The sequence below is a fragment of the Sminthopsis crassicaudata genome, chromosome 6 (genome assembly GCF_048593235.1).
Source record: "Sminthopsis crassicaudata isolate SCR6 chromosome 6, ASM4859323v1, whole genome shotgun sequence".
Lineage (NCBI taxonomy): Eukaryota > Metazoa > Chordata > Mammalia > Dasyuromorphia > Dasyuridae > Sminthopsis > Sminthopsis crassicaudata.
The window spans coordinates 223,921,349-223,936,298 of record NC_133622.1 but is presented as its reverse complement, the minus strand read 5'-3'; the positions used below and the strand labels follow the sequence as shown (position 1 = coordinate 223,936,298).

At 37.6% G+C, this 14,950-nt stretch overlaps 1 protein-coding gene across 2 annotated transcripts in view; it reads left to right on the top strand.

The window, feature by feature from the left end:
- APIP (APAF1 interacting protein) overlaps nucleotides 1–12,664 on the top strand; it is a 28,242-nt gene extending 15,578 nt beyond the window's left edge. The window contains exons 3-7 of one of the 2 annotated variants that reach the window (XM_074272906.1): nucleotides 3,510–3,558; nucleotides 5,850–5,967; nucleotides 6,969–7,104; nucleotides 9,883–10,050; nucleotides 12,279–12,664. In XM_074272906.1, coding sequence (XP_074129007.1) covers nucleotides 5,859–5,967; nucleotides 6,969–7,104; nucleotides 9,883–10,050; nucleotides 12,279–12,378 — 513 coding nt within the window. In that variant the 5' untranslated portion in view covers nucleotides 3,510–3,558; nucleotides 5,850–5,858 and the 3' untranslated portion in view covers nucleotides 12,379–12,664. The remainder of the gene's footprint in view (nucleotides 1–3,509; nucleotides 3,559–5,849; nucleotides 5,968–6,968; nucleotides 7,105–9,882; nucleotides 10,051–12,278) is intronic. The other variant, XM_074272908.1, reaches the window with a different exon arrangement.
- Nucleotides 12,665–14,950: the final 2,286 nt, after the last annotated feature.

Sequence of the window (14,950 nt, the reverse complement as noted above, 5' to 3'; positions counted from 1 at the left end):
ATTCTTAGTGTGATTAGCCATTTAATGATTAGCTACTTAGCTAATCTTTCAATACATAAAGTCTACAAAGCCATAGGCAGCTTTCCATATGAAAGAGAACAGAAGTAATGTCAAATTTCATCTACTAAACAACTTGAAGAAACAAAATGATACTAAAAATTTTTATTTACCTCGTGGGCTATTTACTCACAAGCAGCTTCATTCTTTCTTTGGATCTATTCCCAGAACTGCTTGTGTCTCATTTAACAAGGAAAGATCCAGCACCTATTAGGTTATTGCTCTGTAGATACAATTTTAGAATTTGCTTTCATTTTTCATAAGGTAAAACAATGAGCATTGAGGCAGTAGTATAAACAAGTTACAAAAAGGTTATTTTCAAGGCTATAGATGGGGAAGAGTTCTTGGTCAAAGAACAGATAGAAAGGATCACAAAATATAAAGTAGATACTTTCTGATTGGAAGACTTCTGGACAAACAAAATCAATGCCGTCAAAATTAGAATGGAAATAGTTTACTTGGAAAAAGTAATCTTTCCAGCAGCTTTCTCAGAAAAAGTCAGATATCTAAAGTACAAACTGAATTGGCTTGAATTATAGATGAACAACTCACTTTCAAAAAATGAAATACAAGTTTTCAGTAGTTATGTGAAAAAAATGTTCCAAATCACTAATAACAAGAGAAATAAAAAACACAATTCAAGTTGACTTTACACAAGGGATGTTCTGATAAGTATTTAGCAAATGACTATCCAAGAAAAAAGATGAGTCCATAATACACTTTCATGTAATCTACTCATTAAGATTCTTGCCATCACTTTCTACACTACCAACACTATACAAGCAACAAAAAAATGATCACTAATTTATATCATTTGCCAATTTCCAATGTGTAAATGCTCACATCAATCATTTAAGAATTCTCTCTCCAGAGCTGGCGTGAGCTGGCTCCAGCACACTTGTACCTCACCCCCATCAGATTGGCAGGAATGACCAGGAAAATGAGAATTGTCCAAGATTGTGTAGAAAGGCGGGTACATTCACACACTCGTGGAGCTGGAAGTCAGGAAAGGCTTTCTAGTAGACAGTTTGGAGGAGCTATGCCCTTTGAACTAGTATGGGAAACCACTACTAGACTTATACCTCAAGGAGATTGAAAGAAAAGGATCCACACATACAAAAATATAGAGTAAAAAACTAAAAGGGTGCCCACTAATTATGGGATGGCTAGACAGATTCTGATGACTAAATGAAATATTATTGCACCTTAAGAAATATGGGGAAGATTGTTTTAGAAATTCTTGGGAATATGGGTATGAACTGATACAGAATGAAGAGGGGAGAAATGAGAGAACCTTTTATTACAGCAATATTAAAGGACAAATAAGCTGGAAAGCAAGAAGTCTAATGAAAATAGTGGCTAACCAGATCCACAGAGCTGCCTGCTTCCTTAAGAGGTGATGGCCTCAAGGTCCAGCAAAAGATGAATTTTCAGCCATGACCCCTGGGTGAATTTATTTTGTTTGATTTTACTTATTTGTTACAAGGGCTTTTTTTTCTTCTTTTACACTGTGAAGTGGGGTATGGGTCAGGGGAGGTTAAAAGAGCTAGCAATAATGATGACAAAAGAGAGAAAAGAGCCACTTGTTTGGATCTGAGGATGTAGTAGTGTTGGTAGAAGCCATAGGCAGAGATCATTCTCTTCTTTACAGATAGGAAAATGCAGCTCTAGAGAAGAGAAGCTCATTATAAAAAATATATATATAATAAAAAATTAAAAAAAAAAAAAAAAGAGAGAAGAGAAGCTCAGGGGCAGCTAGGTGGCACAGTGGATAGAGCACCAGCCTTAAATTCAGGAGGACCAGAATTCAAATCTGGTCTCAGACACTTAACACTTCCTAGCTGTGTGACCCTGGGCAAGTCACTTAACCCCAGCCTCAGGGAGAGAGAGGGAGAGAGAGGGAGAGAGAGGGAGAGAGAGGGAGAGAGAGGGAGAGAGAGGGAGAGAGAGGGAGAGAGAGGGAGAGAGAGGGAGAGAGAGGGAGAGAGAGGGAGAGAGAGGGAGAGAGAGGGAGAGAGAGGGAGAGAGAGGGAGAGAGAGGGAGAGAGAGGGAGAGAGAGAGAGAGAGAGGGAGAGAGAGGGAGAGAGAGGGAGAGAGAGGGAGAGAGAGGGAGAGAGAGGGAGAGAGAGGGAGAGAGAGGGAGAGAGAGAGGGAGAGAGAGGGAGAGAGAGAGAGAGATTCTTTGACTTTGGATGCACACACACACACTCTCACACACACACTCTCTCTCACACACCCCAGTAGTTAAAGCATTAAATCTTTTAAACAGATTTGTATTTTTTGCTACTTCACAGCATCTGCATTGAAAAACCACATGTATGTGAAACTGTCAATGGAACGTATGCTCATTTGTTTATGGATTTGCATTTTTTTTTTTTCTGGGGGAAAAAATTCCTGTGTTCCTTTTTCTATAATAGGCAGCTAATCAAGCATTTATTAAAAACTTATAGGGTATCAGAGACAGTGCTAAGTTTTGGGGATACTCCCCCCAAAAAAGGGGGCAAAAAGAGCCAAAATAGCCCCCATCATCAAGAAGTTCACTTTTTAATGACAAGACAACATGCAGACAACTACATACATACAAGACATATGCAGTATTAACTGGTAGCAATCTCAGAGGAAAACACTAAACATGGGTGGGACCAGAAAAGGATTGAGGTGTCTTGAAGGAAGCCAGATGTTAAAAACAATTGAATTTCTACGTAGGAACTTTTAAAATTTAGCTTCATTAATAATTGAAGTGGCTGTCATAGCCCTGCTAGCTTTTTCCAAGTTTCCTGATATAGAGAACAAGTGTTCCTAAATATTCAAAGCTTTACCATGTTTTTCCTAGAAAATATTTTTCTCTTGTCCAGGATGTAGGATATAGAGCTGTAGTTTGGCAAACTATTCACTAGAGGTCTCTGTACTTCCATGTTTTTACACTGAAGGCATTCTCCATTCTAAAATTAAAGAAAACACTATAGATTGTTTGAAATCAGTTGCCAAATTTTCAAATGTGAATCACTTTTATCGAGCACTTTTTGAGAACTGATCACTGAGTTTCTAAAATAGTTTGGACTATCTTTTAAAGACCTAAATGAAAATATTCATATATGCATGTGTCCATGCACACCCTTACAAACACACATACACACACATATATACACAAAATAAGAATACTTTTATTTAAGATTTGAAAATTAAAGGGATTTTATCGCAATTGGCACATGCTTAAACATGAGTACACAAGATTGTCTCAGCTACAATATTGAGATTATAAAATAAATTGGCTTTATTTTTTTTCTTCAAAATAGTTTATTTAGCATTATAAGCAATTATATGCCTATTTATTTTATATGTAGAGTTTCAAGCTATAAAAATATTCGAAGTCAAGATTAAGAAAAGAAACTTTCTATGTACAAAAGAAAAAAAATTGAGATTACATGTAAATTTCTGATTCATATTACAGCAGTGAAATCTACATTGCTCCATCAGGAGTGCAAAAAGAACGAATTCAGGTAAGATGAAGGGATACTTATCAAAAATCTCTCCACTTTTTGCTAAAGAACAGTTTTTTAAATAATCAAAGGAGATATCATTTAAAGCAAAGAAATTACCTGGGAACATAAAAAGATCTATGAATTTCTCAGTGTAGCTACTCACTTTAACTAGCTTAGGTAATCATCCCTATACAGTTTGGTAAATAGTCTTTGAGAGTTGCTACAGCTAAAAAAATCTTCCCCCTCCCACCAGTCTGGTGATAAACTTAGCTTGACCTTCAAAGATCTGTCACCAGACCAATACGGCAAAAGCTTTCTATATGTCTCGTCTGGCAGAATCTGCCACATTTTGTGTTCTATGACATAACCATCGAGAAGCCCCATCATGGTATTAAGTCCTGACTTTGCTAATGGACTCATATAGATATATAGCTAAGTATTACTAACAGTACTTTTTTGTGTTAGGAAAAAGTAGATGATTGTTAGTTGGGGAATTGTATGTGAAGTACAGTATACTTCTGGGTTATGAGAAGTGACAGGAAGAATTTGGAAAAGCATGGGAAGCTCTATTGAATTGCTTCAGAGTATGGTAAGCAGAACAAACATACACAGTGAATTCTGCAGCATAAATGGAAAGAAAACAAGATAAAGCCAAAACTAAATGTTTTGTATATGACCAAACTTGGCCCTAGAGAAAGAATGTATAGTTCCTTCTCTTCTTTGCAGGGAAGGGAAAGGATGAACAACTCTCCCTCCTCCTTTTAATTTTTGTTTTAAGAAATGGCTTGCCTTGTGAGGGGTGAGGAAAAGGATATAGTTGCTGATAAAAATAAAACTGAAGAGCAACAGATTAGTAATTGCCTTAATAATTGAGAAAAGGAGGGATCCAAAACACTAGAGTCTTATGTTGAATTTAACAAATATTAAATTTCATTGTTTACATATGAAATAGCAAATCATTTTGTAAAATGCTTAAAGAAATATGATGAATTGGGGGGGGATCACTTAGGGGACAGAAACTAAAAATAATAAAATGAGAATCTTGGTTTAATTGATTCCTAAGGCTCTTTGCAGGTCTTTAAGTCCTTGCCTAAAAATAAAAAGTAGTTATATTGAGCACTTTGTGCCTAGTTTTGTGCTGTGTGATAAGTATCTTTTATATATCATTACCATTTTGAAACTTATTCCTTCTTTAATGGACAAAAGGGAACATCTCATTTTGAAATCAGAATGATAGAGCTGTGACAATAGTTATGCAGCACGATATAGTGCCACTTTCAGTAATCTAAGAAGTATTCTAGATTATTCTAGATTATTCTCTCAGATGGCCTAAAATATACATCTCCTTTGTGGCTATTTTTAGCCTATTGATAATTGGCTAATAGTTAAAGATAGCAATGCATTTAAAAAAAATAAAATAAAATTCTGCAACTTTGCTTCTGGTTTCTTTATAAAAGACATTTCTGTAATTAGAAGAATTTCTATAGATGTTTAAAAAAAAAAAAGTATTCCATTCTACTGAATCAGGTATACTTTCTCTCTGCCACATAGTAATAGCCCAATCCACATGTATATATATGATTACTTTGCACCCCAGACTCCAATATAGGATTGATTCTTAACCACCCTAAAGCAAAAATAAGAAAAAAAACTCTCTCATTAATGGGATACTTGTAGTTTTCCTTACTGAAAAACACACCTTATTCAGAAGATTTATAGTCCTGATAGCTCAAAGCTTCAATAATAGTTCTTTATGTAAAGTAAACCTTATTAAAGTTCACTGTGAAATGGCCAGTTTTGGAGCTCAAGTTCTGCCAGCTCCTATTGTAAAGGAATAAAAAACAGAATTGTTTTCTTTGGATTTTCTAAAATATAAATCCATCACACATTCCCCTGAGATTGTTGACTCCCCTTGTGTGATCTTTGCATACTTAGAATTGATTTCAAGTTGGGTTTCAGAATTTGTCATTTCTCCTTGTCTCTATCTTCAGATAATTGGTAGTTAAAGAGTAAATTGACATTTTGAAAAGTCAGTTTGTATTTTATTTTAAGTAAAGACTTTAATACTGACTTTTTAGCTATCATTGTTGGAAATAGAGATTCATAGGTAGGGAAGAAAAGATTTAATGTTAAATCTATAGATTGGCTGGGAAGCTATTCAACTAAATTCAGGATTTAAACTTAATGAAAACAGAAGCAAAAGCATTTTTATTATAGATGCCTTTGTTATATTGTTATTACTTCCACATATAACAGAGTTACTCTTTCAGAACAACATTAATTTAAGTATTTTTTTTTCTTTCCAACAGCCTGAAGACATGTTTGTTTGTGACATAAATGAACAGGACATCAGTGGACCTCCACCATACAAGAATCTAAGAAAAAGCCAGTGTACACCTCTCTTTATGAATGCTTATACTATGAGAGGTATGCAGGAAATGCTTTGACCCAAAGATTAATTGATCTGTAATTTGGGCTTTAGTTGTGAAGGCATACATTTTCAAAAGGTGTTTTTTTACCTTTTACGTGCAAAAGCTTAGATCCAAATGATCCTCTGAGCTAGTTATTGTAGGGAGCAATAATTTCACCTGGAAATATAATTGAGCTCCAGCTCCTTCTTTGAAGAGATCACTTAACCGTTCCATTTAGAGGCCTTCATAGAAGAGGTTTAGATTCTGAATCCCTTGGTGGTTTAAATTATTATGGAATCATGACATTTTACAAGTTTTAGGCATAAGAATCAAAATCAATTGTTAGATTTTGGTTGTCATAAATTTCTATGGACAACAGACTGAAAAGATTCAACTTGAAGAATGATTCAGAAATGCTGGTTTATAATCAAAGCACTCTTCCAACCCTGATGTTAAAGTTCTTCATAACCTGGTTTAGTACAATAGTTGTGTGATGTCAATGGACATATTTCTTTTGGCTGTTTTCAGGCAGCTAAGATAGCTTATTGGTTATTTTTATGTTTAAGAACAGGAATTAGACCAGCACTAAGAATATAACTGGATGCAGTCATCAATTATTAAACTAACAAGTATTGTGTTAAAGGAAATGAATTGTTTCTAGTTAAGGTCTCTCCAAATTTTACCTCCTTCCCTAGCCCCATTTATAGTCTATTATACAGAAGATCTTGAGGAAATAACAGCTCACCCCTCTCTGCTTCTGCATAGAGGCACTTCCAACAAACAAGTTTATTAGAGCAATTATTTAGTAAGATTGAATTTTTCATTCTTCATTCAGTGTGATAAAAAATGATTTTTAAAAATCTTTCTTCTCTAACCGGAGCCCTCAGCATTTATTAGCCTAGTTTCACTATGTATGGTAGAGAATAAAAAAATACCTAAATAATAATAAGCGATGATTGAAAAAATATAATTTTTGAAAAATTATTTTAACTAAAAATCTTTTTATTTTTCTTTCAGGAGCAGGAGCAGTGATCCATACTCATTCTAAGGCTGCTGTGATGGCCACCCTTCTCTTTCCAGGAAGAGAGTTTAAGATTACACATCAGGAGATGATAAAAGGAATCAGGAAATGTACCTCTGGAGGGTGTTACAGGTATTACATCTTCTAGTTTAAGAGATTTAACATTTCTTCTTAAAAGTGATAAACAGAACATTTTGTCATTTATAAGTTTCACATAAAATCTTTGGGCTAGATGGCACTTTAATTATCACATAGTCCAGAAATTTTTAACCTTTTTTGTGTTAAAAGACAAGACCCCAGGGGAAGCCCAAGAACGTATTCTTAGAAGGAAGCTTGTTGCCTAAATTTATAACAGAAGAAATGTACAAAGTTAGAGGTTAATGAAAATAACTAGTATTTCCTATTATTCAGTGCTACATATTTTAATTAGGTTATAGCTATTTCATGTAAGCAAAGAATATAAGTGTGTGTTATAATATGTGCCATTTACCATATGCCTGAAAATAAAAAGTCTCGGAGCTAAATCAGATGGGGACTTCTTTCTATAGAATAGTTGATTCAGTAACACTCTCTTATTTATGAAATCATTCATAAAGCCATGGATTTTTAAGATCAGTAGAAATTCTGACATTATCTAGTTTAGCTGCCTTTTTTTTTCCCCCCTTTTTTTCTGGGGTTAAGTGACTTGCCCGGGGTCACACAGCTTGGAAGTTTAAGTTTCTAAGACCAGATTTAAACTCTGGTCCTCCTGAATTCAGGGCTGGTGCTCTATCCACTGCGCCACCTAGCTGCCCCATTAGCTGCCTCATTTTACAGATGAGTAGTAACTAGCTTAGAGTCCCTTACTCCAAATCCAGCCATCTTCCCAGGAGAGGCTGTCTTAAGCCAGGGGGTACTCCTGTCTTTACATTGCAATGCTTCTAAAACCTTTGACTTCACTAGGATGAGAATGCTCTCCACAAACAAGAGCAGCTCCCTACACTTTACTAGGTGACATGAGTGTCTATGGACTGAAAGTCCGTCCCTTGGTGCCTAACGTTCTAGGGATTATTAGCTTTTCTGACCAAGGATGGCCGGCACATGGCCTGGGATTCTGGCTCACAGCAGAAGCTTTAACATCTGCTGCGATCTGCTGTACTCTGACACTTGTACTTTGTTGACATAACCTTACTGGAAGAAAGATACCAATTAAGTTGTCCTTACAAGTGAGCTTGCACCACCCCTATAGGTTCCTCCCTCCTTTTTCTCCCCAATAAACTCCACCAAGGCACAGACTGTCAGCAGAAATGTCTTACATCTTGATGCATCTCATGATATTGAGCATCGCTTATAGTGGCACACATGTGCAATGCCAGGGCTCAAATGCCAGCTGGGCATTTTGTAGTAAGAGGTTACATTTTTATTACTAATACCTTTTCACATTTAATTTCTTTATACCACTGCCTTAACTTGACCGGTTGAGCTCCAGTGGCTTATAAATTCACAGAACAAGTTGTAAACAGTAAGCCCTCCATGTCTGCACCACTTATGCACGATGCCCTTAGCTTAATTGTAGTGAGGCCAGCATGAGAAGACCTGTGAGGGAGCTGGCTCCTCTCCTGAGGGTCATGAAGCCAGAGCCAGAACTCTATCACAGCCACAGGTCAGGGTCAAACCTTTCCTGGGACTGGCAGAGACAAAGACAGACTGCTGGAGAAGGTGAGCCATTGTCCCCTCCTGTGTTAGAAATCATCCTCTGTCGTGTGTCTGCCTCTCTAGCTCACTTGCTCCCTCCCAGCACAACAAATTTGTGTTTTTTGTTTTTTGGTTTTTAAATGAAGCAGCAAAAATATCCAATTTTTAAATTGAAGAATGTTCTGGATTATCTGCCAACCTCCACAATGCTACTCTACAGCTAACTTTATTTTTGTTATTTGATGGGATATGTATAGTCAAAGCTACTTTCTTAGGATAATTTAATTTCTCTTTTTGTTTTTTTGAATGCTTCTACTATTGTTGACATTGCCGAGATAATATTCTATTTATGGCATAATCCTCGTGAGACAAATATTGAGTAACACAGAGCATCTTTATTTCACAGGACTTTTTAACCCATAAAAACCTGTATAAACGGGATTATTATCATCATATAGTCAGAATAAGATTTAGAAATAAGATATTTAAGCATTTCACTCTCTTAGATATGTTAAGTGGGCTACTTCACTTGCTTTCAGGGATCGTGAAGTGCTTCCCCATAAAAGGATGATCGATAAATAAATATAATACAGGAGAAACAAAGAAGCTGGGGAGAGAGACCTAACAACCAGGCCAGGAAGACACAGAGAATCAGATATGAATGAAAATGATTCAACAAAAATGGAAAAACCTGCAAGCATTTGTTTTTAATATCATTGAATGTATATTAAGTGTTGGTGGTGTTCAAGCTTGATTTTAGAAGCATTTGTATTTATCTTTCCAAAGTTTTTTTGGATCCTGCAAACATTCAAGATGGGGGAAGATTGTCTAGTGTTTCAACATTTCTACTTAACAAGTAGTTTCATTGCTAATCCTTTCTGTGCTTCTGATCCTTAGATTTATTATTTCCCTCCCCCATTTTAAAATACCTTGCTCACCTGTGCTTCAAGGAAACTACTTGTGTGATCTTGATGTTATTGGATTGTGGTACACTTTACAAGTTTCTGACACTTAATTTAAACCAATGCCAAAAGCTTCAGATTTTGGTACAGATGTTTGTGTAAGATCTATAGAATAACATGTAACATCCTACTTACAGAGTTTGACAGTGACTTTCCAGAGATGGAACCTTAGTGTCTCTCTGACTAACAGCTTGGAAAATAATATTAGAATTTCTCTCAGTGAATGTAACTTGTATATATTGGGGGAAAAAATGTTGCCTATTTCTTCTTGTAGATATGATGATATGTTAGTGGTCCCCATTATTGAGAATACACCAGAGGAAAAGGACCTCAAAGAACGAATGGCTCGAGCAATGAATGAATATCCCGATTCCTGTGCTGTGTTAGTCAGGCGTCATGGGGTATACGTCTGGGGAGAAACATGGGAGAAAGCTAAAACCATGTGAGTACAAATCAAAAACAGTTTGGAGAACTCATCAAGTAAAATGCATATGTATTCATATATGTATTCTAAAAAGGAAAAATGAGAGCAAATGTTTTATATTCAAGTGTAAGGTAAATTCTCAACCTATCTAGAAAGTATTTCTATTTGGTTGCTTAAGTCCACACCAGGATAATTCTATCAACCCTTCTTCTTCTATGCTTAGCCATCCATATCTAGCATAGATCTTTTCCTTTTTAGTCGTTTATCTAGTGTTTAGAGTTTTATCACCTAATTTATCTTTGAGATGTCTTTAACCAGTTCCAGATTTTAAGCTGAATATATAGATTTAGATTTATTAATAACCTAAAAAGGCTTTAAGAAAAGATTAATGAGAGTTTGTTAAAGTAGCAGTTTATCACAGCATATGAGGGTTTCATGTGCAATATTTTAAGTAATTCATTACTTAGATGTTTGCCTTTTATTAATCAAAATTTATCAGATTTGCCACATATATTCTAAAGACAGTAGCAAAAGCAAAATATTTGAAAGGTAGCATCTGTCTTTTTTGTGAAAAAACAGCTAATGTGAGGCAACTAGGTCAGCCCTGAAGTCAGGAGGACTTAAGTATCTGAGACTAGATTTGAACTCAACACTTCCTAGCTGTGTGAGCTTGGACAAGTCACTTAACCCTAATTGCCTCAGCAAAAAAGAAAAGAAAAACAGCTCATGTGAGCTTGTGTTTTCCAAAACAAAAATCACATATCATTTAATGCTTTTAAGGATAATTTCATAGGAGTGCAGGTCGGGAGGATTTTGACAGTAAAGGGAAAGTCTGACTAACTATAATCTTATTTTCATCTTAATAGATTTTTGTCAGTTGTTATGGCCTCAAATGAGCTTAGGTTCATGACCCACCTCCTGATGATCTTCTCAGATCTTAGTCTGATCCTCATAATACTGATGTTGAGGAAAATTTTATCATCATTGCTTGACTGGGACTTTCCCCTAAGATCACTTTTGATCTCAGTCAGACCTACAAAAAGCTTATGCATCTTTCAGGAACCGAGATACCTTCCATGTCCTAATGAAACATCATGAAAAAGCAAACACTTCCTTCAAAAGAGCAAGCAGTTCTAAAAAGGTTTGAATTGACATATATAAAATTATATATAAGTGCATATTAATATAAACATTTATATTTATAAATATATAAACAGGAGCCAGGGAAGATTTCTTTGAGGGTCTTTTGTTTATTGTTGCTTTGGGAGAAGGGAATATTTTATTTTAAAGATCAGAATGCTTAACCACATGTTATTGAATAAAATGCAAACAAATGAACTTCATTCATTCTCCCATCTCTGCCCTCTCATTTGTCCTTGAAAGGAATTGGAATGTAGAGTGGTCTAGAGAGACATTTGTAAAAAAGTCAAGCAATAGAATTCCTATCTGAACTTAAGTCAGTACTCCTTCTGCCCTATTTCTGGTCCACCTATATACCACATCAGAGTGTTTGCCAGGCCTCTGAAGCACCCATCCCCTGCACATTCCCTGTCCTTTGGTTGTTCCATGATCTTCCCCTTCTCACCTCCTCATCTTCTGCCTTTGGGGTCCTTGACTTTCCATTGAGGATCCACATGGTGCGATGGGAGCCTTTCTCCAGCTCTGCTGGGGTGCTCCCTTGAAGTAGCATGGCAGCAGTCTTGGATAATTGGGCTTTGCCCAGAGAGTGCACGTCTCAGACTTCGTTGTGACCTCAGGCTTTGAGTGGAAGCCTGACACTCAAGACCTGATACGTTCCTCAAATGTAGCCCAGATCCGATGAAATGGAATTGGGAAATATTTAATGAACCAAATAAAAGTTACTGCAGCCTGGATAATGTTAATTTGTGGTTTCCCAAGGCCTTGTGCTGGCCCTGAGGATCTGTTTCAGTTTGAGTTTTGACACCTTTTTTAGAGGACAGCTTAGTGATGTGGAGAAGAGATTGCTTGAATGGGCCCTTGAGGGCATGTTGGCCACAGGGACCTCGTAGGCTGAGAAAAAAAGCACTGGTGCCGTAGCAGTATTGGTGTCCATTTCCCATGTGGGGACCAAGTACTGCCCAACAATCAGAAAAAAAGATGTATTTAAAAAAACAGCCCAGGCGGTTCCGCGGCCGATTTCAGGGACCAAGAGCAGACACGAGTGGGTCAGAAGAGTGCGGTTTCTCCCTATCCCTCAAGTCCTCTCTTTCCATTTTCTTTTCCAGGTGTGAGTGTTACGACTACTTGTTCGATATTGCAGTGTCGATGAAGAAATTAGGGCTGGACCCTAGCCAGCGTCCAGTTGGAGAAAATGGAATTCTCTAAGCGGGGTTTTAATTTTTCTCCAGAGAATAAGCTGAAATCCAGATCATGAATCAGGAGGAGGAGGCCGTCTGTACTATTTTTGTGAATTTACTACATGTCCGAATCAGATGTATTTTGTTATTAATTGAATGATTGAATTATTAATTATTAATGGGTTGCCAAGTGCTACTCACAAAGTATGCATTGATTCTCAACTTGTTTCTACAAATGCTAATTATTTCTTTATGTAATGTTCTACTATAAATGCTATGTACTAGCAAGAATGAGAGTAAAAATGCCATAAAATGAGGTTTTGGTTACCTTTGTTTACCCCTTCTACCTCGTAGGCTTCAAACACTCAATGAATGACCAGAGATGCATGTGCTTGTCACATTTATCAACATGGAAGAGAAGCTGTATTTTTTTTTCATGTTTTTACTGTTTGTCATTTAATTATGGAAGGATTTTTTTTTTTTCATGTAAGATGGTAATATATTGCTGTTTTTATCATCATTGCCTTGCCATAGAGAGCCCATAGCTCCTGCCTGGTGTTCTAGAATGGATCTCTTCTAGACAGTCTCTCCCCAACCCACCTTTTCACCATAATTTCCTTCTACAAAATCTGGAAGCTGGGGAAACTGGTCATTTGCCATCCTCATATTCCAGGCTCCTTCCCTTTTCCCAGGAATGTGCTTCTACCTTCCTCCTCTTCTCGGGATCAAGGGGGATTTCCTTCACTACTCAGTTGGTTTGTCATTCCCAATCCCGAGCTGATAGCGCCCACTCCTTGTGCTCTGCTGAGTGAGAGGGTCAGGCCTGCTTTTGTCATTCCAGCCTTTAGCATGTGGCCATCTACCCACTAGGAAGGCCGCTTCAGATTCATTACTCTAACCAGAGCAGCCTCGCTCAGGTTACACAGATTTCTTATTTAATTGGACAGGGAATCAGGAAGATACCAGATCTACTGCTTATCGGAGACTGCCCTAATGAAGAAGATCGTTATTCTTTCTTCTTTTAGGCAATTGGGGTTAAGTGACTTGCCCAGGGTCACACAGCCTGGAAGTGTTAAGTGTCTGAGACCAGATTTGACTTCAGGGCTGGTGCTCTATCCACTATGCCACCTGGCTGTCCCATAGTTATTCTTTCAACAAACATTAAGTCCTTACTCTGCTAAGCAAGGGGAGTATCCATCCTACATATAACCAAACCTTGCTCTTTAAGAGTTTTATTATAATCTACCCCAACAACAGACACACAGAATGGAAGGGTGAGGGAATTGTAAGTCTCTTGGGGAAATATAGAGGGAGGCTTCATGAAAGAAGGAGCCCCAGAATTGGAGCTTGAAAAAAGGGAGGGACTTTCACACATACTTTCCAAGTATGCAGGGCAGCCTCCGCAAGGGCAAGTAGATTAGCGAGGAGCCTTTAAGTGCCACAAAGCCAAATCCCTGAGATTCGAATGGGACAAACAGCATAAGGAAGAGAGGGAAAGGGAACAAGCATTTATTAAATGCCTACTGTATACAGGCAAAGACTCTCCAAGGCTTTACAAATATTTAATGGCAGCCTGGGAGAAACATTTTCAGACAATTTCTGGAATGGTGAGCGGAACCATTAGGGGACCGGACTGACCTACACCATCCAGAAATAGAAAAAGTGGATTGGATTGTGAGACCAGGACTTGGTCTTTTTGCATGGCAGCTAGAAAGAGAATGGTTAAGAGAAAAGGTAGTTAGGGCCCAAGTCTCTCCAGAGCTGCAAAGGATCCAATAAAGTCACAGCTGTTGAAGGGACTTCCCACAAGAGGAGTTGTTGCCCCCAGACATGACCCAAGTCCCACTTTTCTGACCCAACTCACTCTTAGCTGGTACACGCTCACGCCGTGTCCATCTGAAGTTGTGCTGTATCCTTTCCATCCAATTTTTAAGTAAATCTGTGTTGTTATTGAATCTTGAATGGTTTGAGTGCCTTATTTCATGATTATCCTGAACTTGAATCACTCACTGGACCAGCCTGAGACCGATCTAGTGCAAAGCAACAGGGTAGCTATGAATCAACAGCAGGTCACCCCCACTTTGCCGTGACCTTAACTGCTTTTTGTCACGCAGAACCTTGGCTGACACGTATTCATATAGGGAGAGGGGGAGGGAGGGGAAATGTGAGAGAAGGATGCGGAGGGACAGTTCAGTCTAGCTTTACCCATGTCAACACGCCAAGAAGATACCTGATCATCTTCACCTGCCATTATAATGTGTTTGGCTTTCTCCCCCCCCCCCCCCCCTTCCCTTCTTCCTTAGTTTCTTGGGGGAGAAAGGTTGATTTTATATATGAAGGATTAAACAGATAAGAGCCCCATATGAGTCAAACTTTTTTTGCCTTGACATTCCATTCACACCCCAAATTGGATAAGGGATTAACATTTTAGTTGAAGGGTGTGTCAATTTCTTGGTGAGATAATGCATTGTTTCTCAACTGCAATTGATTCTAGAGCCTTTGGGCCCTACCCACCTCCTTTTTATGAGGAAAGAGCTCAAAGAATATAGGTCTCATTAATTTATTACACCTGGATTGAAGTCTTACAAGTTTCTTGGGTT